This window comes from Aedes albopictus, chromosome 1, assembly GCF_035046485.1.
Source record: "Aedes albopictus strain Foshan chromosome 1, AalbF5, whole genome shotgun sequence".
Taxonomy (NCBI): domain Eukaryota; kingdom Metazoa; phylum Arthropoda; class Insecta; order Diptera; family Culicidae; genus Aedes; species Aedes albopictus.
Window position 1 is genome coordinate 90,667,309 of NC_085136.1, and position 25,732 is coordinate 90,693,040.

The 25,732-nt window shown below is 39.6% G+C and overlaps 1 protein-coding gene across 1 annotated transcript; it reads left to right on the top strand.

Annotated features, from left to right (window-relative positions):
• Positions 1–12,735: 12,735 nt before the first annotated feature.
• LOC109402076 (adenosylhomocysteinase) lies at positions 12,736–25,719 on the top strand. Its single transcript, XM_019674682.3, has 3 exons — positions 12,736–13,046; positions 13,142–13,332; positions 24,560–25,719. The coding sequence occupies exons 1-3, from the start codon at positions 13,022–13,024 to the stop codon at positions 25,640–25,642; spliced, it is 1,299 nt and encodes a 432-aa protein (XP_019530227.1). The 5' UTR covers positions 12,736–13,021; the 3' UTR covers positions 25,643–25,719.
• The last annotated feature ends 13 nt before the right edge of the window (positions 25,720–25,732 follow it).

Below are 25,732 nucleotides of genomic sequence, written 5' to 3' on the forward strand. Positions count from 1 at the left end.
ATGTTGTTATTGTTGTCTGGAGTGTGAATCATTGTATGTAATATTGAAGTATCGGTAATAAAGTGTATACAAATAATGAATACAGTTGTTGAATAATCATTACAGAGAAAGATTCTCACATTGGCGACGAGAACGGTGAACAGTGCATGTGAAATTAGTTTAATTTCGGTTCGGGAAGTGTTGTCTTTGGAAAAAGAAAGAGATGAGTGGTGTGTGTGGTGCATGCAGAGTGGTGATGACCTTCAGGTGATGACTTGTGATTGAATTTCAACATTGGAATCAAAAAGGTAAATATTGTGTATTGAGGGATGTACACAAAAGTGCACGCGGCCTACCGCTTCCGAAAGGTACGGCCGCGGTTTTCACTCCCTTTTTACTTCATCCTTATGGGGAGTAACATTGCGGCGTTTCCTACGGTGCGGCTGTTCCTTTCGATAGACCGCGTGAACTCTTTTTGCAAAGCCCCTTTTTGAAACATTTTAACGACCGCGCGGTGTTTATGTTTCAAGAAATCTGACAATACTAACTGTTGAATCAAACAATGTATTTGTACCTTCGACTAATGACAATAATCAACCTGTGAGAGATTTTGATGGTGATCAGTATTGTTTAGTTCAAATCGATGACAATCACTATTGTCAGATAAAGAAATAAAGAACTGTGAAGAAAATCCAAGTTTTGTTGATTGTGATATTGATACTCGTTGAATAGGGTTATTGTCCTAAATCTAGACTTAAATGCTGAATGATGAATGAAGCATTAATTTGTTAACCGGATGGCCGAGGAAGACGTAGAGGTGAAACAATATTTTGAAATCAAATTTTGCCGTTGTTGTTAAAAGACAGTGAAGGCGATGAAAGCCAATGAAGGCGATAAAAGCTAATGAAGGCGACATTCTCGAAATAGCCGTAAAAGGCGGAAAGGATTATAGATAGAAAAGCCGTTGAAGGCGGAAAGACTTTTCAAAAGCAGGAAAGAGCCGACTAAGGCGAAAAACTGTCGATGGCGGAAAGTTCCGTCGGAGAGCGAAAAGCTGTTGAAGGCGGAAAAAGCCGTTGAAGGTGGAAATGCCGTTGAAGGCGGTAAGACCTGCAAGGCAGATATAGTCGATTCTTTGTAGAGCCGTATAAGGCGAATTGTGTTATTAAAAATTAAAGTACTAAAAACGCAACAGTGTCGTAAATTTCGTAAGAAACAGATTGCCAGCCAACGCAGATTTAAGGGCTGTTTGCAGATCAGAAGGAATTTCTCGGCCTATCTTGATGCATGGGAAATTCCTTGGCTGAATCGCTAAAGAAACCGTTTTTTCTTCGATCGCAGTACGGCAGTACGCAGTTGCGAAGAAATGGCAGTCACCGTAGAAAGTTTCTGCCAGGAATCGTTCTAAAAGTTTCTTGAGCGATTTCTCTTGAACTCCAATCTGGGCTTTATAGATAAATTTAACCATTACAAATGAAATTTCACACCAATTAAGTTGCAGCTGAGAAGGCGAAAGACAAAACTAAACTTTAGGCTGAGCGTGACTAGAAAACCAGGAACGAATAGTATTTGAATATGTTCCAAATGCGAATATAACTGAGCAGATACTGAGATTGTTGTGGACCCACCTCAGGTGATATATATTGAAGTTATCATTGTAAAGTATAATAAGTCTACGAGACGTAAAATGGTTGGCTCTTGAAACCAAATTAACATGAAGACATGATTTAACTAATGCCTTGTTCTCTCTTACAAGACTAAAAATGTAACTTCAAGAAAATTAACATCAATGTGTGAGAATAATTGAACTGTCTTGGTAGTTTGCAAGATAGGAAGTCAAAATGACAGTTAAAGCATTCGTTGAAGCTAGACGACATATTCAGAGCAGTTGCTAACCACTAACCTGTTAAGTATCATGCTAGTCAAATGGCTAGTTGAATTGGATATTTAAAAAAAATCGAACAATAAAAAATGAACTTTTCGGCTTAACTAGAAGTCTCTCAGGAATTCGAATAAAAAGCGATTTATAACCTATTGAATGCCACTAAATGTTAATGCGATTCAAGTACAGTGAGTTCTTGAGTAATCACTTCTGAAGTCCTTGAATATAAAATGTATCGGGTGTGGTCAGGAGGGGCATTTTGACTTATGATTGCCTAACACTGGATATAGTGTCATTTTTGTTAATGAGTGGGCCATCTTGCCAAGAACTGTGGAACAAGTTAGAGAACAAGGTACAGCAGTACGCTCAACAACAAATTCTGCACAATAATTTCCTTACAGGAAGAAACAAATTTTGATCAGTTAAAGAAGTATTGAAACTATTAATGAGGAGAATAACGTACAGTATATCAAAAGCACAAGATATTGGAATAATAAAAGATAATCATTTCTGTAACTACAGGAATATATATATCTAATGAAAGCTGGATTATGAGGTTTGTTTTTCAGTCGAGCTTATTAAGAGGAAACAAACCATCATCGTTTAGCAAAAACTCAAAAGCAGTTTTCTCGCTGAAATCTCAACCAATGGGTATAAAAATTTATCACTATACTCTGGCCAGCATCTGGATAACAGTGAAATAATTTTCAATGACGGTTTTGTGGCTTAGAGTAAGAAAACTGCCTTTGAATAATTGATGATTACTGATGACTGAATGATGGTTATTTGAGCCTTAATGCAAACAGGTACCATTTACTAATACCCCAGACAGACATGTGATACGAGTGTGATTCCTGTACAACGGTACGCAGTGTCAAGAAAATTCTAACAAGACTGACTTGAACTGAGAGAATTTTCAGTATGGCACTCATTTCAAGCGCAATTGTACAGTGATTCTTGTATCACATGTGTGTCATAAGTATAACATGTTACCTTGTTTGAATTTTTAGATTTCATACACTGAAAAAACTGCAAATATTGTATGCATGTGTCGCACACATAGATTTTTGCAATATTTTGGAGGTACACCATTAAAATAAGTCCTACAGTTCAGAACCCAAAAGAGCGACATCAAAGGAACAAATTTTTGGTTTTTTAATGTTAAAATTGGTTTGATTGAGCACGAATCACCAGTTAATGCGGGGAAATATGCATCGTAGAATGTAAACCTATTGAACGACCAAACCGTAAAAATAAACTCATTCAGTTTGAAAGGTAAATGGTAAATCATGAGAATTCCGAAATTATCGGAAACATAATTCCTAAAAACGTGAGCACCTATATAGGTGAACCGTCGAAAATTGCTCCAATAAGATGATCGATTTATTTTGTTATCTGGAGAAAATTGCTTTGTATATATAATAATTGGTTACAACGATTACGTTTTCTGTTGGAAGCCGAAGTGACTGGCGGTGCGAAAATTGATATTTAACCTACTTATAAACATAGCAACTCGATTTAGATTAGTGCTAATCTCAGCTCTTAAGTAGCTTAATGATGCGCAATACCAGCAACCGGTTCAAATTTACGTCACAACTGCAACTTTGCATGTGCTTAAATGCGTGACTTCGATTTGGTACTGCGACGATGATGTATGTATTAAGAATTTGAGATAATAATAGGATTATAACATGAAAAACAAAACAAAGAATGCATATTAATATTCTACTATACTTTCAGCTAGTGCGGGTGCGAGTTTTGTGAACAATATGTATTAAATATAATTCAAAAACTGGATGTTTTCAAGTTTTCAAATTACTATTTAGCTAATACTAGTATTACAAATATTGCTTTGGACAAGTGACGTTTTTTGAAATCGTGATTTGATTTAAAAAAAGTATCAATCCCTTCGATATTTAAAAAACAAAATCTATAAAGCCAAACTGCTGAAAATATTCTGAACAAGAAACGAGTTCCAGCGAAGTTCGCTAGAAAAACATAAAATGAAATAGTGTTTGTATGACACTTGGACACTTTGGATCGAAAACGAGTTAATGGATATTGATAATTTTTTCGACATATTAGTTAAAAAAATGTCTGAATAATAATCTGAATATACATACCTTTTGTATGAGATTCTTCTATGAAAGGACATGTCAAAAAAAAAAAATCAGTAGGCAGTATACAATGTTTGGCAGTATACAAATGTTTTCAATGACAGCTAGAATGAAAACATTTGAGAAGAGGAAAGCAATTCAATTAATTCATCAGCAAAGGTAATATTTAGCTTGACACTCAGTATTAAAAATATTTTGAGATTTGGGAAAATACTTGGGTCAAAATAATATTTCTTTTTAGGTACAACCATAAGTAACAGCCAAGTAATTTACCAAAATGCCGAGCAGAGATGGATGACCAAATGGATGACTGTACTACTAATTCTGATGTGAGACTGAAGCGAGACGTTCATAAACTGAGGAGACTATAAGCGAAAACAACGTGGAGTGACCTTGCTGCGGATCTGGAGAAAAAACGAGATGTGGTACCTTGTGGTATGCACATAATAAATTATTGTGTTACTTCATTACGTTTAGCGTGTATGTTTACATTGAGTATGTGTCATATGTGGAGATGTTGTTATTGTTGTCTGGAGTGTGAATCATTGTATGTAATATTGAAGTATCGGTAATAAAGTGTATACAAATAATGAATACAGTTGTTGAATAATCATTACAGAGAAAGATTCTCACACCACCTAATGCGACATAAGATTGTCCCAACGTGAAAATAATAGGACAAACATCGTACACCAAGAGTTTAGAGATTTTTCAGCCTCGCGTTGCGATTTTCGAACGGTAACTTCGAGTAGGTAAACACTGCAACTCTGCTGAAGATATATCATCAAACAGTTTCGACTTTGGGTTTGTAATATTTGATTATTCACGAGCTCTAAAAGTACGCAACAAATTCAGCTTCCGTTTTGTCTGCAACAAAAATTTTCGAGATCATGTCATCTGTTACCAGTAGGCAGTGGTGGAAACTGATTGCGAACGTGTGCTTACGCGCTACAAAAATATGCCATCGCATCGCAAACCTTTGCTGTGCGATGGTGTTCGTACGTCTGTCGCTCACGATCGTAGGACACGAACGCCAACGAGTGCATCGCATCTTTTGCAAGCGCGATGCTTTTTTATTTTAGAGGTTCGCGGCCGATATTTCTGTAATGAAATCAATTTTTGGTAAACTTTTTCGTCGATATCATTTATTGGAATGGTACCTGACCAGAATAATAAAAAAACACCCCCTAATTACATTTAAGTGTACAAAAAATGGCAACAAACCAAGTGTTCTACATTGTGATCCTTCTGGCGATTCTGCTCGTTCGACATTTGGTTTGTGTTGGTTCGTCGATCCGAGAAATCGTGAACCGTTCTCTCTTTTTGGGTTCGCGAGCGCGTGAGCAAAGATTATGTTTGATGCGAACCAAAAAACACGTCAAGCGCATGATGCGCACCACTGCCAGTAGGGATAAAGAGTAATCGTCGCGCCTTCTTTGTTGCTTGCTTTGTGCTTCTTTTGTCTGACAATTCCACAGACAAACAGACGTAACACCTTGAACGATTTTCATGGAAATCCATCGCCCAGTTCACACAACCATCACCTGGTGGGAAAGTTGCACGAATCACTGTGTTGTGCAATATCGTCAACAGAAGGCGCTACCCGCATAACCATGAACCATACCAGTACTGTTTGCCACACTGTTCACAACTATTTCCTACTGTATCTCAACAGTATGGTATAATATACAAAGTAACAATAAATCAACCCTACCATAAACGGTTTCAACAGTATGATAGATGGTTTTCGAGCAAATTACAATATGGGGAATAGGCGGTTAAGTTATGTTACAATAAAAAAATGGCATTTTTTTCGAACAAAATTTTCGTAAAACAGTAAGCCATACTGTGGACATACAGTTCATTTTCTGCAGTAATAAAAGTGCACCAAACTGTTGCAGAACAGTTGAACAATAAATCTAGGAGAAAATTGTAACACTCAATGAAACTGTTTGTGTATTGTGCAATATAGTATAATGAACAGCATGCTATACTGTGTGGTTATATTTTCACAATTGGAACTATTATTTTTCGGAATTTTCTGTTTTTCAATAACTATTTTCCCAAGCGAAAAAAATCTTGCCATTTCACAACAAAATAAGCATTTTCTTCGTAATCACCAAAATGCTTATTCAATTCGAAATCGACATGAAAATTAATCGCTTAGGAAAACAGTTATTTGAAAGTAGCTAAATGATTTGTAGATTACTATAGAAAATGGCAGAAAAGCCTTGTATATTTTATTGAACAGGATAAGTACCTATGATGAAAACTTAAAGAACGGCAAAACGACTTCCGGAATACTGCTGCGTCTCCGATGTATCGACATGGCCGCACACGGACTGTAGAATGAATCGGTCCGCAAGATCGGTAACGAAATCATGTGGTATCCGTACATCAATGCACGACTGCCGCAAGCAAATCCTGTCTTGGATCCAGCTGCCGCTGGGGAGTCCACTGCTGACTATTCTGATGAACTGTTGCCACGACGCCAACACGGATGTCCCAAGGACAGTGCAGAGCGTTTCTTTTCTCTCGCATTATACACTGATCGGGGATTCGCCTCCAGCTGTTGTCTGCACCAAATTTCCGATTAGTCGACGTTTCGTTTTCACCCTGAAATCAGAAAGTATAATATTGGTAAATATTGTCAAATCCATAGAAAGTTTTCTCACCTCTGATATCCTATTTGTTCCGGTCCATCGGTTCGAGGCTGGTTTATCCCAATGGGGCCATTGGAAGTCGGGTTTCCCCGTGGATTTCCTGCGATGTTGACGGTGTGAGTTTTCCAACGCGGAGTGAGATAAACAGGCGTTACATTTGAAAAAGTCCTAAGCGCACAAAATGTAATCATGACATTATTTATTTTTAGTTTTAGAATAATGTTTTTTTTTTGTTTTAGTTCACATAAAAGAGCATCCATCAAGTACGTCACGTTAAAAAAGATAATTTCATTAAGGAACACCCATTAAATACGTCACGTCAAAATTGGGAATTTGAAACCCCCCTCGCCCCTTCGTACGGCTTTTTTTTTCTATACTTAATACATTGCTTGTCACACTTCCACAACCCCCCCCCCCTTACGGCCTTTCATTCATTACAACCATTGCTTGTCATACTTCTACAATTCCTCTCCCGCTCTAAATAAAATAATATAAATAATATGAATACGGAAACAGCTAATCCAATTCTAAGTTTATTAAAAAACCAAGCAAATACATTTACATTACCTATGCTCCGTTCTTCGGATAAGTCTGTATGAAATATTACTCGAGAAATGAAGAAACACGTTGAAAGCTTGAAAAAAAGATGCATTTTCATGTTTCATAAATCGTTCACAGATACAAATACGTTCAACTGTTTGCCATGCTGTTAAGCAAACATTATTAATAGTGAAATGTGCTGGTGTAAGTGTGTTGTGGAAATATGAAAGCTTACCATTTGATATGATGTGATCCCATAATTCTACCATGCCAACCGTGTGTGCATCCCTTTATCGGTTGACAATATTAGCACATTATGTTATACTGTTAATGTTTATTTTGGGTTATCAATACTGTTATTTATGGTCTACAGCTTTGGAATTCAAATGGTTGAACATGAAAGCAACAGTTTGTGATACATTAACCTTACCGGTTAGAGCAAATTTATTGTTAGAAATGTATGTCACACTGTTTTTTTCTATGCGGGTAGTGTGAAACGTCAAACGCATAGAAAAATGATGCGCGCGCCTCTGGTTGTGAAGGCCACAACTATGAAAATTTAAAATGATCGTTAAAAGCGTGGTCGATGGAAATTTCGCAAGTGTTACGTCTGTTTGTCTGTGACAATTCTCTTCACTGACCAACACTGAATACCAGAAGCTGATCGGGAAAGTGCTGTACATAGCTGTCAACACTCGACCCGACATTTCGACTGCGGTATCCATCTTGAGCAGGAAGACGAATCAACCCACGCAAGAGGACTGGACCGAGCTGAAACGTGTGGTACGGTACCTGAAGGGGACCGCCGATTCCCAACTAACAATCACTCATTTAACAGGCACCATTATGACGAATTAATTCAGCATAATGTTTAATAACATTTGAATTATTTTCACGTACAACCTATGTTCGGGTTTTGTTCACACAAATTTGGAGAAGTTATAAAGCATCATGTTGTGCACCAACTTAATTGTTTGTTGTTCAAAGCGTTTAACAAATGTACAAGAAAGTTGTTATTCAGCTTTGGCAAAAATGACTGAAAATAAATAAAATGCAAAAATGTTGAACTCTCACAAGAGTAATTATTTGCTCTCATGTTGAGAACACCTATTGTGAAATAAGAATTACATGTAAAATTACCTAAATCCGGATAAGAACTCGAGACCTGTCGATTGCCAGCCGCATGCCTTCCTTTCTGCGCCATCCTAGAGATGGTGAGATGCAGCACCCAAAGCAAAACATAATCTTCCCATGACTCAATAATGGTCACTCCTGAACTTGTGTTCAGCAGTGGTGAATTAGCACAGCACGAGGTAATCAACTGAACAACGCCTTATACTTCAACAGCTGTTCAGCCCAAAACACGTGTTTTCCATTCTGATTTCGCTGTCAGTATTTTTATCGCACGGTGAGAAAACTTGTATCGAATGCGGCCAAAAAGTGTTGGTCCTTATTGAAGATATTGTTTCCAGACGAACTAATTGCGATATGAATATGTTTATATTTTTATTTTTAAAAATCGAACTTTAAAAATGTATGACAATATGTGGTGCGGTATGTTCTTGAACGTGGTGCATTCACAGCATCTATTCAGGTAATCTACTCATGCTCAGTCGAAGATCCGTCAAGCATTTTTTTATTAATGCTTTTGTCATGGAATCTTGATATTATGTTCAATAAACAGTGCATAAGGATGTTTGGGGATACTTGAAATTTGTCGATTTCTGAATGCTGTTTGATTATCTAGGTGACTGTGGGAACAATATTCAGTAAACACGACAGCACTGAAATGTCAAATGCATCGATCCAAGCGTCCCGTATAATCGAACTGCTGCGGAAGATAAAAAAAATAATAATCAAGGTACAAGATATCTTGTTACATACTAATAATAATAAATAAATACCTCATTTTTACGTTGGTTATGTCTCTTGGCACTTAATGTTAAATTACATAATTCTATTCTGTTTTATTTTATGTGATTCGTTTAAAATTTTGGTTCTTTAACCCTTCAAGACGCGCGCTGTTGTAAAAAGTACAACACTACCAAAAATCCTCGCTCGTCAGTTTTAGCCATGATTTATCCCATAATCCGAACAAAGTTCTGAGTCAAACTATGACGGGTTGAAGGCGTTTATTTGACAAGTGAAAAGCACATTGTTCAGGAGCATATGCTTATCGATACATCAGCTTAATAAGATGCAGACAAAAGTTTTGTTAAACTCTTTTGTTAAAGAATCAATGCTTGTCGAATAAATTTCTTGTTAAACTTTTGAAAAGTGTTTTAATTTATCATTGTTGATACAGATGAGGAAAGTCGAACATTGACTATTTTCTCAATTGAAAAATCATTTAAACAGTTACGTGTTGAGCATAATTTTAGTTCAGCTACCATTACCATTATTAAGCCACAATTCAGCAAGCTTGCTTGTTTGTGACTTGCAATTGTTAGTTGGGTTACCGATTACGACTGAGCAGAAGAGGTGAGACCGGTACTATCACCGGATATTCCAACGCTGACTGGGCGGAGAATCGCGACGACAGGAAGTCCCATAGCGGTTTTACGTTCAAGATCAACGGAGGAACGGTAAGCTGGGCTTGCCGTAAACAAACGTGTATGGCATTATCAACAGCGCAAGCCGAATTCATCGCGCTTGCGGAGGCGGCTCAAGAAGCTCTTTGGTTGAAGCCACTGCTGCAGGAGCTGAACGATGAGCAGCGGGTAGTTATCCACGAAGACAACCAAACTTCAGGCAACTTCATGGAGAGGGAGAAACTGACGAGGAAAATGAAACATATCGCAACGAAATTTCATTTCACAAAAGACCCCGTCGAGAAGCAAGAAATGGAGTGCGTGTACTGCCCATCCGAGGACATGGTGGCAGATCTACTAACGAAGCCGTTGGCGCGCACAAGACTGGAGAAGTTGGCCAAGCTAATTGGACTGACTGTTGCCGTTTAGGAGGAGTGTTGAAAAAGAAACGGAAACGGTCGTAGTAGCCTGGTGCTATTTATGTCATTTCGAGGTTGAAGATTCGTCTGCTTTAAATACGGGTTTAAGAAAGCGAAATCTGTGATGCTTTGGTGGAGCAGATGGGAAGCTTGATGCAAATCGACTTAAGAGGACCTTGAGGACATCGACTGGAATCTGGATAGAGCAGCAAAAAAATCGACAGAAGCATAAGATGCCAGAAAAAGACAGAAGATAAACAAATCATTTTTTTTTCTTCTTTGACCCACTTTTGACAGCTATCTCTCAGAGACTCGGTACGGTGGGTTGGAGTAGGCCGTATATCAGCCGAATAATACGCCAAAAGTGGCTTTTGAGCAGTTCTATTGGAGGATATAGAACCTATTAGCTCTGTTAATCGTGCTCTATATTCGACTATAGAGCTGACTTAATGCTATTTTTACGGCTTAATGGTTACTTGAGCAGAGTTCCACTTGTGTTATGTGCTCCATGAGTCGATATTGAAGGGACCCGACTCAAGGAAGTATCGGGTAGTGGAAAAAAAATCCTTTGTGAAATTTTTTGAAGGGACCATTATAGTAACCCAGATTGAGTTTAAATAAGGGCGAAAGTAACATGAGAGAGTTCTTTTCATCGACTTTCTCTTCTGCAAATTAAAGTAACAAGATGCAAATTCAATCGAACTTTTTCACACTTAGACGCTAGATTGCATCGCAACCTAGTGATTTATGACCAAAAAGTGCAACCATACTTGCATCTTGTCACTTTAGTTTGAAGAAGAGAGAGTCGATGAAGAGAACTCGCTCATGTTACTTTCGCCCTTATTCAAAGTCAATCTAGATTTTCAGTATGGAAAAAAATACCTCCATGAGTCGATATCGAGTCAAGGAACATCGACTCATGGAGGTTCGACCACAGAGAACAGACATCCAAGTCCAGTTCCGAAGCTGTGTAAGGAATTTAACGGCCATTTGAAATCGGCAACACAAGTGGCAATAGCGTGGCGCTGCAATCGGTTAATTTCCCATACTAACTTAATTCACCACTTGAAATGTTTCAATTCACCACTGACTGAGGCAATATGGTGTTTGGCGGCGTTAGTGTTGTCATCGTGTATTGGTTTGCAACCTTACTCAAGTGAAGATTCAAATCCTTACACAACTTTCTGAATGAAATTTGTTCTAGCCTGGATGTCTGTTCTCTGTGGTTCGACTGTATACGAAAATTAATTCAATCAATGTATAACAAGAGATCAAATCTAGCGTAACATTTGAAAAGGGCCTATCTGCAAAATGTAAACAAACCCGATTTTTTACTATTCCAATCAATATCTACCTAAGCTATCCCATAACACCTTAAGGACAAGGTATTTGGAGTACATTTCTCAAAATTTCTAGAGCACCGTTTTTTAGAACCGTTGAACGGATTTGGATTAAAATGCATCACGCTATTGACAACCACTGAACAATTAGCGTGATGCATTTTCATCAAAATCTGTTCAACGGTTCTAAAAAACGGTGCTCTAGAAATTTTGAGCTATGTACTCCAAATACCTTGTCCTTAATCAATGAGAAAAGAGCTATTTTACCCGTATTTTAAATAAATTTTAAAAGGGCCTATCTGAAATTGAATAATCTTTTAGGGCCTAACTGCATTCAAAAGGGCCTAACTGAAAATTACCTTTCAAATCAGATAGGCCCTTTTGTAAATTTTGATTATTTTTCATATTTTCCAATAATTTTTAGTAGTTCTTTAACTTTCCTTGAATTATAGATGAAAATAAATCCAAAATATTTCAAATTAGCTAAAATTAGGAAAAAATAAAAGGGCCTAACTGAAATTTTTCCTTCAAATCAGATAGGCCCTTTTGTAAATTTGGGTTATTTTTCATGTTTTCCAATAATTTTGAGTAGCTCTTTAACTTTCCTTGAATTATCGATAATAATAATCCAGAATAATTAAAATTAGCTAAAAATAAGAAAAAAATAAAAGGGCCTAACTGAAATTGCCGTCGATAAAAGGGCCTAACTGAAAGGGCCTAACTGATTTTTTAAATTGTAAAAGGCCTATCTGCCGTTCATGTTAAATATACATTATTTATGGAATTTTTGCTATAGTATGATGCAAATAATGCACAGAACCATGAAGTAGATTCCCATACGTGTCAATGGATGGAATAAAACACCTAAAAAAGTCTTTCGTTTTTAAATAGGATTAACTAATCTGGGAGGTAATCTTCTCATGCGATTTTCTCAATGTTTACGTTTTGCAGATAGGCCCTTTTCAAATGTTACGCTAGAAATGTCATTTTTGACAATTTGACGTGTCAAATTGGAGCACGACTGTTTTTACGACTGTTCAAAACGCGACCGTTTCGAACCGCCGTGTTCGATAAGGAAATCCACGCACAATATTTTGTTGTCTCAAAATACCGGATATGTTGTGGACTTCGGAAATCCCGGTTGAGCCCCCGCGCGACCGAACCCATTTTTGTACTAAATTATTTTTTTGGCAGAACATCTCACTCACACACTGATCTATTTTTAGTACTTTGCATTTCAATCTGTCATCGCGCATCCCGGCACGACGGCAGCGCTCTTGTTGTTTTCTGGTTCGGTTCGGCACGCACGTTTTTCTGGTGGCAGCCGCTCGATCGCTCGCGCGTTATCTCCTGCACGGGTTCTTTATTTTTTGAAACAGCAAAAAATAAAAGCACGAAACGCGCTTTTCGGTGTTCTAAACACGCGGAATTGATAAGCGTATCAGTTAGTCCCCGAGATCATCACTTTCCGACCAGCGTTCGAACCGTGCGGTTCTAGTTTTCTCAAGTGATCTTCAGTGCAGCGATACAACCGATTCTCCCCAGACAAGATGTCCAAGCCCGACTACAAAGTTGGTGAGTATCTTTTGTGGAGATCTATTTTTAGAATCCTACATATTCGTGTAACAATCTCCGGTTAATAATGTGATGAAATTCTTTCTCGCCAACAGCCGACATCAGCCTGGCCGACTTCGGTCGCAAGGAGATCATGCTGGCCGAGAACGAGATGCCCGGTCTGATGGCCTGCCGGAAGAAGTACGGTCCGCAGAAGGTGCTGAAGGGGGCCCGCATCGCCGGATGTCTGCACATGACCATCCAGACGGCGGTCCTCATCGAGACGCTGGTCGAACTGGGAGCTGAGGTGAGTGAGTCGGGGTGGTTCAATATTGCGCCATTTTTCTGGAAATATTCTTGGTGTAACGTTCCGACTGTGAGTCTGCTTCCCAGCTTGGTGTTCTATGAGAAACTTTCATAGTTATTAACTGAGAGTTTTCTTTGCTAAATTGGCCATTTTGGCATTTGAAAATCGTGTGGAAGGCCTGATCATTATATCCCCAAGGCGTTCGAGGAATTTACCATTACGAAAAGATCCTGGGTCGACCGGAAATCGAGCACCCCAACGCCTTCAGCATAGTCCGTCTGAATTTTAAATTTTGCGCTCTTACCGCTTTGGCTACATGGGAAACTTAAACAACCTTTACTGATGCTGAGTACCGATGACCGCGAAAATATTCGGAGTCGCTGTGAGTTAGAGGAAGGAGATAAGAGCTTCAGGAGATAAACTTTGACCTACCGTTGTTGGCAGGGGGAACTGAGTTCAGATTTGAATATGAATTAGGTAGCCTTTGGGGAAAACAAATTGACGTACCCACGGCCGATGGAGGCCGGCCTTCAGATGAAATCAGACGATTTGCATTACAAGCAGAAAGTGAAACTTTCAATAGGTATTTGTTTCTTAGTCTGAAACAACGTTTCACAACTAACAGGGCAATTTATATAAATGCCTTAATAAATAAATTGGTGTGTACACATTAATATCTTTGGAAAGCTTTGGAAGTGGAGGTTTGTAAGTATTTCTCTCGCCGTCTCCACAGGTTCATACCCGCAAAAAATAAGTCCTACATACAACTTGGTAAGAAGCACGAATTATTTTTATTCCCTAGAACACAAAACCCAAAAAAAAACCTAAAATTCTTCAAACCGAAAAGTTTTGTTAGTTGGGGCTTCTGGTTCATTAACGTGTTACTTTAACAATAACATGTTACATTTCGTAACGCGACACTATCACAGAAATCTATTATAGGTAATATTCTATGAGGGCGGCTTGATGTTGCTGGTGCGAAATTTACTTCGACCGGTGTATTATTGATTTCACAGCTTAGTTCCGGTCCGTGTACTGGTTTTGAATTGGTTTCCGTTTGTGGAATAGAATTTTAAATTACCAGAAATTCTTCATCACTTTGCTTTAAGGCTCTGGTTGACTGACTGACGTGAATGTTGGAGGTTGATGAAATTGGAATCGTCCCTTGTTCGGATTGAATTTTTTGAACTTGCGATGCCGATGGTCTGGATTTGACTTTCAAAACATGTCTACTTGAACATCTAAGGTTGTTGAACCGTAGCGACAAATGCCTCATTGGAACTGAGTTTGAATTGGTTGGATCTTAAATGCTTCTTTCGTTCATGCCAGCCGTCCAATAGCACGTAATGGTTAACATGACCGATAGCTATAGCTTCAATAATTATGCCGGGAGCCACTTGGTATTACTGCTGTATACCTTGGCGTAGACCTTGTCACCTCTATGAATATTTCGTGTAACCACTCCATTAATGAACGGTCCCTAATAAGTGCGTTTTGATTATGTTCCAACATTATTGACGAAAAGTGAGGCTTGAAACCAAAAATGATAATGTGGGTTTATACTGCTATAATACGTCTAAAAGTAACGTTTGCTAAGACCGCTTATCCTGCACGAGCACATTGTGGGATTCCTTCTGGTATTCCTTCACAGATTCCTATAGAAGTTTCTTCTGGGATACTTTTAGGAAGTCTCTTGGATTTTTTTTCTCTGCAATCACTTTGAAGTTCTCCAGAACTTCTTTTAGGTTCCCTCAAGATGTTTTTTCTGGGATTCCTCTAGGTAATATCATGCCATTCCACTTGAATAGCAAGAATACCAAGACTGTGAGAATTTTTCGAAGAGTTTCTGATCCCTGGGATTTTTTCGTCTGAGAAGGAACAGATTAACCCAGATGTCCCTATTAAATTCCTTGTGAAGTTTATTAGGGCATTCTGTCTCTTATTCCACCAGGAATCTGATTTTATTAAGAACAATCATTCCGTGCTTTAATCAAGACATCCTCTTGAAATTCCTCCAAGAGTTGCTTTTGAGATTCATCAAAATGTTCCTTCCCAAATTTCTACGGGCGTTTCTTTATAATTTCGGTTCTTTATAATTTCCAATTGGAATTCATCCAGTTGTAAAAATTCTGACATTTCTACATGAGTTCCCTCTGGGGTTCCCCCAGAATTTCTTTCTGGAATTCGTTCAAATTTTTTTTCTGGGGCTTCATCAGGAGTTCGTTCTTGGATTCTTCAAAGAATTTCATTTGGTATTAGTTTTCCATGAAATCCTGCTGCAATTCATCCAAAAATTTATCCATGATTCCTATAGGAGTTCTTTCTGCTTTTTGTGCAGCATGAGTTCTTTCTGGAGCTTCTATTTTGAATACCTTCAAGAGATTTTGCTGGGTTCTATAATTATTCCTCTTTGTATTTTCTTGTAATTTATCAGTTTATTTATTCGATAGCCTGTCAGCGTACAAACTTCAGATCAAGAAAGTGAACATTTTAGAAAGAAATACAATGAATGAATGAAACAGACAAATTAAATCAACAAAATTTAGCAATTTAACAAATGACTATAGGCGAATTACTCTGTTTAATTAATTTAACTAATCTTTTAGTGGAACTTTTGAAACAAGATAATGTTGGTTTCTGTCCAACCAATAACCAACCAATCCTTTTTGAAATTGCTTATGGGAATCCTCCAGGAATTCCTTCTGGGAGCCCTCCTGATGTTCCTTGTAGAAATCATGCAGTAGTTATTTATGGGAATCCTCTAGAGAAGCTCCTTCTGGAAATCTCACTGGCTCTGACAAACTGACGTACCCAGGTATGCACTTAAACAAGCCGTGTTTCAGCATTATATCTACATTGCACCTGCTATCTGCTCTATCATAGCAGTTCAACAGTTAAACTGTTCTGAATTAGCAACTAAACTGCTACTGAAAATGTAACAGCTGTTGCATAGCATTTTAAATGCACGATCTTTTGCGCCTCCAAGCAAAAAAATACTGTCCGTCCATCCGAAATCGCATAAATCACCTCTTTTGGAAGCGCACAGTGAAGAAAAAAAAATGGGAGAGGAACAGAGAAGGCATCGCTTGAAGAAGTGTGGAATTCTAAACATATTTTCGTTTAAATTTTCCGATAGTCTGAGGGATGAGCTTTTATTCAGCCGTATATTGGGTCAAAATCTGCATTTATGCAGCACTTAAGGCACATATACTTCTTATTTTCATTTAACGACCTACTGCTAAGGCGCATTTCAACTGCTTATTGGTTACCTGGGTAGGGTAGTCATTCTCATCGTGCACCGATTGAAAGGCCATTTTTTAAATGTGATAGTTGGCCTGTGGCGCTCGCATCGGTTTCGTTCGAGTTTGACGTTTGCTCAGTACCGCCACCTAGTTCATGATTGGCCAACTCAGTCTTTTTATCATTGGGCGAACATGTAACCGTGACTATGTTTTGAATCGGTAAATCTTTAAAGTGTTACGTCTGTTTTACTGTGCTACAGGGGTTTCTTGTAGGAATCGTTCAATTGTGGGAATCCTTCAAATCCTTGAATTACCAGAACTTAACGATCTTTCATAGGTTAGTACGCAATTAGATACGTAAAGTATGTTTGTTTTCCTAACATCAAGTGAAGTCTCGGGTGGGCGAAGTCCGGTTCTTTATCTATCAGCAAGGCAGAATAAATGCAATTTTAGAAACTGTCACCAGTAACAAGGACCTTGTACCATGAATCCTTTTATTACCAAAACACATTACCCCAACTTGACAAACCGGTTATCACTAGGGTTCAGTTTGGTAGATCTTTAACAGTAACGCAACACTAAAAGGCGATCTACCTACGTTACGCGCTCCGTTAAGGTGAAACATCAAGAAATCCCAATGCAATTTTACATACAAACTTTAAAGGCACAAATCTGACGAACGAAGCATCGAATCATGCCACACTTGATAATCCTGGCTTTGCTCACTTGTAAAAGGAGGCAGCTTTTCCAAATCGAGCGCTTTTGTTTACGAATTTTTAAGATTTGTGCTCTTGAAAACGTGAGTAGGGGTCCAAGTCGGCCATTGTGGCAGCCATATTGGTATTCTTTGAAGTTTCTCCTTAAAGATCGAGCATATTTTAAACCCCCTCAACCATTCATCCATCAGCAAGGGTCGTCTGACACCTTGGATTGAGGTTCCCTGTTTAGTGGACTTTAACCCCCGGAACGGGTGGTCCGTAATGTTATTCTGTGACAACCGCTACCGACACTACACAGCTATCTAGGCTGATCGGGAAAAGAAGTTAATATTGATGATCAACTTCATACGGACCCGAACAGCCGACGAGCTGTTGGCTTCCTTAGCTCCTTGGCAGAAGTTCCGGGATTTACAATTTAAACTCCTTGTTACACCATTCACAATTTATTGACAATAATACGTTACATCATTTCAACAACTAGACCTTTATTTATTTACCTACATTTATTTAAACATTAAAACTACATATATTGGGTCAATCTTTCATAATTCAATCCGTGCGGTTTCTTGGGGCTTGTAATTAGCACTAACTTTAATCCTAAAAATTGGTCGGGTACACGACGTCATCTATTCGGGTTGAAATTTCGGCTCTTCTCTCCTCGGTAATTTTGTTTTGCTACGGGTTTCCTTCATCCGATGGTTTAGTGTGAGTGCATAATCCAATGGTTCGTCAATCCATGCTCCAACACATAGAACCTGTTCTCGCTCTAAACTGTTGCGGTACGAGGGGTGAACCAATAGTGCTCAGTACCCAAACAACATGCATGTATAAAACACTAAATAAATAGCTGACAAAATGTTCACAACAATTTACAAACGCAACACACATTCTTCATTGAATTTGACGTCTTTTTGAATTTGACGACGTAAGCGATCATTATCGTCTGATGACTCTTGAGGTCCAACTTATTTCTCTGCTGAGCCAAGATCCACGGCTTTGTTTTACACCCAAGAATCGTTACCTTGCAGAGGTCTGGTTTCACACTCATCCATCTTTCGGCTGTGGTTACGCTTCCGACCAATCCCATCGTAGGACAGCAATTATTGTCAATAGGACAGCAGATACGTCGCAGTCAGGACTACTACTGGGTGGTGGCATAGCGTCATATTCCTTAAAACAACGAAATACCTCTGACCTCCTGAAGGTTCTCTACATTGCTTTGCCATCACAAACGTATCGTGAAATCCGATGCCTTCAAATTTCTCAACATATCTGGTGGTCATTCCGTGCTTCATGAGAGTGTTCATGACTAGTTGGCTTGTATGTCCCAAACGGCGATGCCACAACGCCACAACTTCGATCCAACGTCCAATTCTACCTGGTACAGGTTGCCACAAAGATGCGCCACTGACCACTCCAACCAGATTTCCGTTCTTCCTGAACTCCGCACGATCTGGACCTCCACGACGGCGAATAAAACTTCAACTCCGGTCTGCAAGAGCTTCTTGATCGACAGTAGGTTTTCTCGCAAATCCGACTGTAGAACAACGTTTTGAACATGGAATGCTATTCCTTTGATCGACATACCTTTCATTTCCCGACCAGCGTCACATCATTGTTGGTCACATCTGTAACGAATAGATCGTTCAACATTCACATGGACTTCAGATAACTCCCACCTTTTATATCCTTCAAAAGAAGAATAATAAATATGTTGACAATTCCAAGGCTTGTGCAGTATCTGCTGTGTAGTCCAATGACCACCCGTATTTATACTACCTTAGGTAGACATAATGAATTATACCTAGTCATTTGGGTACTGCCATGAATAGTATTTCATGTAGGTAGATATCCAATGCACAAAACCATTAGGTAGACACTACACCACCGTTCACGAGGTGATCGCTGCACTCCGAGTCAACGAAAAAACGGATCTTCCCAGCATCGATCTTCTTCTCGTCGCCTTTTGCCATGAATGCCCCCGCCTTACTGCCAACCAGGGGCCTACATCGTCGAAACCAAAACATGACGCTGAAAGCGAGCGCCCATCAGCATCGGACGGACGCCGACGACGGGAACATTCAAAACAACATGCATGCGCTTCGCTTCATCCGCCCTTCTTGTCACTTTCTTCGACACAACGACGGGTGGCGGCTCATTTTCACACCGACTGGGATTCAATTGAAATTTTCAAATTGTCTAAAATGTATGTTTGCTTAATATTTTTATGGGTAATGAACTATTTCAGTAAAATATGCATAGCATACATTAACATTACACAGATTTGGCGGTTGTTACACTCATTAATTGAGTTATAACAGAGAAGTTCATTCGATGTCGAACGAGCGTGCGTGAGCTTGTGAGTGCGAAACAAAGTGGCATCTGCGACGGCGCAGCAGCGTCGGTTCATCGGTGACGATGACAGTCGGGCTGAGCGACGACGACGGCGCCTTGTTTCCATTGACGATTGAAAACATTGTTTACAAACTTCGCCTGAAAATTTCAATTGAAATTGAAAATGTAGGGCCCTGCTGCCAACATCTACATTTGTATTACCTTTCGGTTTCTTCACACGACAGTCTTTTTTCATATGCTCGGTTTTTCCGCACCGGTGGTACTTGCTTGCAAACTTCTTAGGGTTAATCCAGGGTTTCTTCTTAGTGCCTCCTACGGACACCGCTCCAATATCTTCACCCGAGTCACCCAGACGATCTCTCTTTAGCCAGCAGCTTCTGCTTGACTGTCTCCAGTTTCAGACCCTTCTCCACCATATTCTCGAGTTCCGTTACCGGGCTACGATCCTCCGGTGGCAGAGCTTGAGAATCTGGCGGAGAAAGACCTGAAGTATCGGGTAGAGTGAGGAATATTTGGGCTACCAGATCACATAGTCTTTCTTTCCTTCTTGCGCAGCCAAGCCAACTGCTTCCTCAGCAACGTTTGATTTGAAACATACCACTTCGCAAAGGTTTCTTCCAGAGCCTTCCAGATTTCGAACGCTGTTTCCTTCTCCCTGACAACTTCGAGAATTTCATCCGCAATGAATCCTACTAGCACCGATTTGACTTTCCTGTCCGTCTTCTCCTATTTCACTCTTGCCTTGGATCGCCTACAGCTGGGGCTTTTCCCGTTAGCTTCCTCTGCATCCAAATGTAGATTAACCCGGAAACGCCAGTTTTCGCAATTCGGCCCGGTCAACTGCAGGATTCCTTCCTTTGGCGAGTCCATAACCTATCGTAAAAGGAAGGACTGGAACGGATGAGCTGATTGGATAACACTGACTTGAACAGTAATTAGTAATTCTTTCGGGAATCGGTCAGAAATTCCTTCTAAAATCCTGCAGGAGTTGTTTTAAGAAATACACAAATAGTTTCTTATGGGACACCATCTGGCTTGATGGGAATCCTTTAGGAGTTTCTTTTGGGAATTGTTTAGGAGTTCGTGGATAAATTCCTAGATCGAACTCCTGGATATCAGACTAAACTCCTGTTCCCTAAAGGAACTAACTCCTAACCGAATAAACTCAGAATAAATTTTCTGAAGAAATCTTCTAAGGAATCTGCACTGACCCACAGATGGCATACAAGGTGGACTCCCAAGCAGGAGTTACTAAAGGAAGTCAATATGGCATTTTTTTGGAGTAATCGAAAGATGGAATTCCTGGATGGACAACCTGGATAACACTTCTGTGAGATTCTCCAGAAATAAGGTCCTGGACCCAGATGAACATCCTACAAGAATCGCCGGAAGAATCCAATAAACCAATGAAGGTGATTTTTTTTACTTGACTGATGATTTTAAATGCTTATAGGGTATATGGATCATTCCTTGGCCTAATTTGCAAACCGCTTTGACAATTTTGACCATAACTCATGAATTAATAGCACTAGAAATAATATGTTGACGCTATTACGCACTCTAGGCAATGCATGTTTAACCAATTGGAAGTAAACTAACGTAAATATTCAAAAATTTACTTAACTAAGTTGAAAAGATTCGATGTGATGGTATGCAACGTTGGTCTATGGTACAAAAATTGGCCTATTAGTGGATACAACGTTGGCCTATTGCTTTCCATACACTAGAACCACTTATTATCTCATTTTTTCAATATTTCTGCTGAGGTATTATCTCTGTTTGTTTACCAATCATACTTTCAAATTACATTTTCGGAGACAAATTTTCAAAAAACTATAAATAAATCACTTAAACTAAAGTTCTTTCTTTTTTAGTAACTAAAACAAGGCAACCCGATTATTGTGTTATATTTTTACAGTCACCGCAAACAAAATCTATCTTTCTGTTCGTTCTTTCTGGTTCTTACGCAAGCAATGTGGTTGCCGTCACTTTATCGGTGTTTTTGACGTCACTTTTCTGATGGGCCAAGATTTGGGTACATAGTGAAAAAAATGCCCTCAATATTCGGCCCACATGTAATTTGTAAAATAGTTATTATTCGTTAAAAACAAACATACAAATTCTAAATAGCATCTTTGATCGTCGCATCAAATGTTCAGTTATTGAAAAGGCAATTCGAAATATTCCAGAATCATGCCATTTATGATCATGTGTATAGACTACCCACGAAGCCGAAGAATCATGGCGTCTACAAAAGCTAAACAAAGTGACATTTTCGTACAATTTTAATACTCCAAAGTGCTAAAATTGAAACGAAATGTTACAGTTGTTTGGCGCAAAGCCTTTTCCGATATCCAGTTCGGCGTGTTTGTTTGAGTTTTTGGTTAACGTTAAGATAGGCCGAACGAGGGGACTATGCCAACGAAGCATCCCGATACCCTATCATGGTTAGCTACTTTTTTACGCTTGAAAAAATAAGTCGGTTTAACGACAAACGTCTTTGAATCCTAAATCAACATTGCATTTAGAACCTCAAATGCACAAATGTCATGGAGCAATCTTTAAACAACAATGAAATTTTTAGTTTGTTCTTGCTCACTTGTGATAAGTTTAATATAAGAATATTCATCTTGGGATTTTAACGAGCTTGTCCTTAAATTTTCCAAGGCACAATAAGGTAATCAAATCATGCATGAAAGGTTTCTTAGATTTTCATTAGAAGTTCCACCAGGAATCCCTTTATGAGTCTCTTCTGTGATTCCTGCAGGAATCGCGCACGGATTTTTATGAGCATCTTGTGGAATGCTTTTGAGAACCTCATCAGATTTTTTATATGTAATCTTTTAGAATTCCTCAAAAACTAGGTTCATGTTTCCCCAAGGGATTTCTTCTAAGAATCTTCCGTGTTTCTGGGATTCCTCTAATAATTTCATAGGTTACGTTTGAAATTTTGATTAAAAGTTAACCTCAAGATAACCAAAAGAGTTCCTGGGATTTATCTACGATTTTCCCAAAATTCCTTCTTCAACTAAACCAGAAATCTTTTTACTAAGAAGTTCCGCAAAAAATCGACACTCTTTATGGAATTGGTTATAGGTTTAGGTTATAGATTCACTCAAACGCTCCTGAAATTCCTCCGGGATTTTCTTTAGAAGTTCTTACAGGTTAGATACCTTCTAAAGAAAATCCTGGAGTGCAGATTTTTCTTATGAAACTTATCCAGAAATTCATTTTTAGATTCCTCCAGAAGTTCCTTTTAAGATTCATTCAAGTTGATTGATTTGTCTTTATTATAGAAACTTTCAGCTCTTGGCATTCCTTCAAATGCTTTGTTAGGAATTGCTCAGAAGTTTCTTCTGGGATTTCTCGAAGAGTTCCTTCGTCCTTTTTGGATAAGTTCTGGAATTCCTCCTTTATGGGGTTCCTACAGGAGTTTCTTCTGGAATGATTCTGATCAGCTTCTGCTAAGTTTTTGCCAGAACAGTGCACTGCCCCCACTCGCATAACTGTCCCATATGGATAGGAATCCCAGCAAAGATGGGACTGTTATGCGAGTGGGGGCAGTGCAGTGTTTGCAATTTCTACGGTATTTCCTACTGGATTTCCTCCAACAGTTCTTTGTAGAAACTTTCCAGGAGTTCATTTTGGGAATCTTCAAGACGTTTTTTTCTGGGAATGCTCCAGGACTTCCTTCTGGAACTTCTTCAAAAGTTCCTTCTGAAAATACTTCTCCTAGGTTCCCTTCTGGAGTTCTTTCCTGAAATCTTTGAGGACATTTTTCTGGAAATAATCCACATACATATTCCTTTTGAAAATCCTCTAGGAGCTCCCTGTTGAATTCGTATGAAGTTCTTTTTTTTTTTTTGAACCTTCAGAAGTTCTTCCTGAGTCCTCCAGGAGTTCCTTGTGGACATCCCCGGAATTATTCTTGACATTAAATACTCCACAAGTTCTTTTTGGAATTCACCCAGAAGTTAATATTTTCAGGAGTTTCTCCATGAGTTCTCTCATGGAGTTTCATTGAAGTTTCTTTTGGTAGACTTCCAAGTGTTTTTTCTGGGAAACCTGCAGTAGTTTTAGTAAGATTGGTCAGTCACTATCAAATTTTCGTGATTTGTGCCAACGTAAGAAAAGTAACGACATTCACAATACGCGCGACGTGAGACGAAACATAACACTTATAGTTCTTACAATCGTCAAGATATTAAAATTTACCTTTCGTCGACCGGTTTCGGGCGCGATGTCGCCCATCAACAGGACAATGTCCGACTGATTGGTCAGTTCCTGATAAAATAATCACCAGAAATAATTTCTAAAGAAGTCATCGACTAATTTCCTGAAGACATCACCAGACTCTATAAATAATTTGGAGGAATACCGAGTACGAGCGCTTACACAGGAAAAAAAATCTTGAAGGGATCTCCGGATAACGGTTTTGTAGGAATTACCATGAGGATTTCATGGAGGAATCCACAGATGGACATTTAACTAAAATCTCATGAAAGTCTCTTAAATAAAGTCAAATCAATCAATCAACTAGAATCCCCAGACGAAGTTTCTGAAGGGGATTACTGGAGAAAACCCCTACATATCAGCATGTATTCCTGGAAGTATCCCAAGATGGTATTCACCATAGCTATACCAGAATCACTATCGCGCCACTAAAACCTATCGTGTAACTTATACCTATGTCACATGATATATTCACAGAATCCCTTCTGGATTCTCCAGAGTAGTACACAGATCACAAGGAATCTCTTGGTCATTCAATAGTTACATGAGTTTAGAGAGAAATCAAAATCAACATTTGAGATTATGAACTCTTACGCCTACATCTTAGAAAAAATCGTTGATGCTCGCTTATCTTTTGGCAATTTTAGTTACAATTTCGCATTTCCTTTCCACCCCTAGGTCCAATGGAGCAGCTGCAACATCTTCAGCACCCAGGATCACGCCGCCGCCGCCATCGCCAAGACCGGCGTTCCGGTGTACGCGTGGAAGGGCGAAACCGACGAGGAGTACATGTGGTGCATCCGGCAGACCTTGGTCTTCAAGGACGGCCAACCGTTGAACATGATCCTGGACGACGGTGGTGATTTGACCAACCTGGTGCACACTGAGTACCCACAGTACCTGGAGGGAATCAAGGGTATTAGCGAGGAGACCACTACCGGCGTGCACAATCTGTACAAGATGCTGAAGGAGGGCAAGCTGGGCGTTCCGGCGATCAACGTGAACGACTCCGTCACCAAGAGCAAGTTCGACAATCTGTACGGATGCCGGGAGTCGCTGCTGGACGGAATCAAGCGGGCCACGGATGTGATGATTGCCGGAAAGGTGTGCGTCGTTGCCGGGTACGGCGATGTTGGCAAGGGGTGCGCCCAGGCTCTGCGTGGATTCGGCGGTCGGGTTCTGGTTACGGAAATCGATCCGATCAACGCCCTGCAGGCCGCCATGGAAGGCTACGAAGTGACCACCATGGAGGAAGCCAGCAAGGAGGCGCAGATCTTTGTGACCACCACCGGATGTACCGACATCATCATGGGCGAACACTTCATGAACATGAAGGACGACTCGATCGTGTGCAACATCGGTCACTTCGATTGCGAGGTCAACGTTGCTTGGCTGGAACAGAACGCCAAGGAGAAGGTCAACATCAAGCCTCAGGTCGATCGGTACCTGCTGCCGAGCGGCAACCACGTCATCCTGCTGGCCGAGGGTCGTCTGGTTAATCTAGGTTGTGCCACCGGACACTCCAGCTTCGTGATGTCCAACTCGTTCACCAACCAGGTGCTGGCCCAGATCGAACTGTGGACCAAGCCGGAGGAGTACAAGGTCGGAGTGTACGTCCTGCCGAAGAAGCTGGACGAGGAGGTCGCTGCGCTGCATTTGGATAAACTGGGCGTCAAGCTGACCCGGCTGAGCGCGCGACAGGCCGAGTACCTGAACATGCCCGTCGATGGACCGTACAAGCCGGAACACTACCGTTACTAGATGGTTCCCCTGTAAGTATAAGAGTAAGTTACGCCATTTTGATGATTTTGGTGGAATAAAAGTTTTATTTCCTAATATATCGAGAGGAGT

Coding starts and splice junctions, on each gene's coding strand:
- LOC109402076 (XM_019674682.3), top strand. CDS start 13,022: ATGTCCAAGCCCGACTACAAAGTTG. Junction 13,047..13,141: donor CAAGCCCGACTACAAAGTTG/GTGAGTATCTTT, acceptor TCTCGCCAACAG/CCGACATCAGCCTGGCCGAC. Junction 13,333..24,559: donor TGGTCGAACTGGGAGCTGAG/GTGAGTGAGTCG, acceptor TTCCACCCCTAG/GTCCAATGGAGCAGCTGCAA.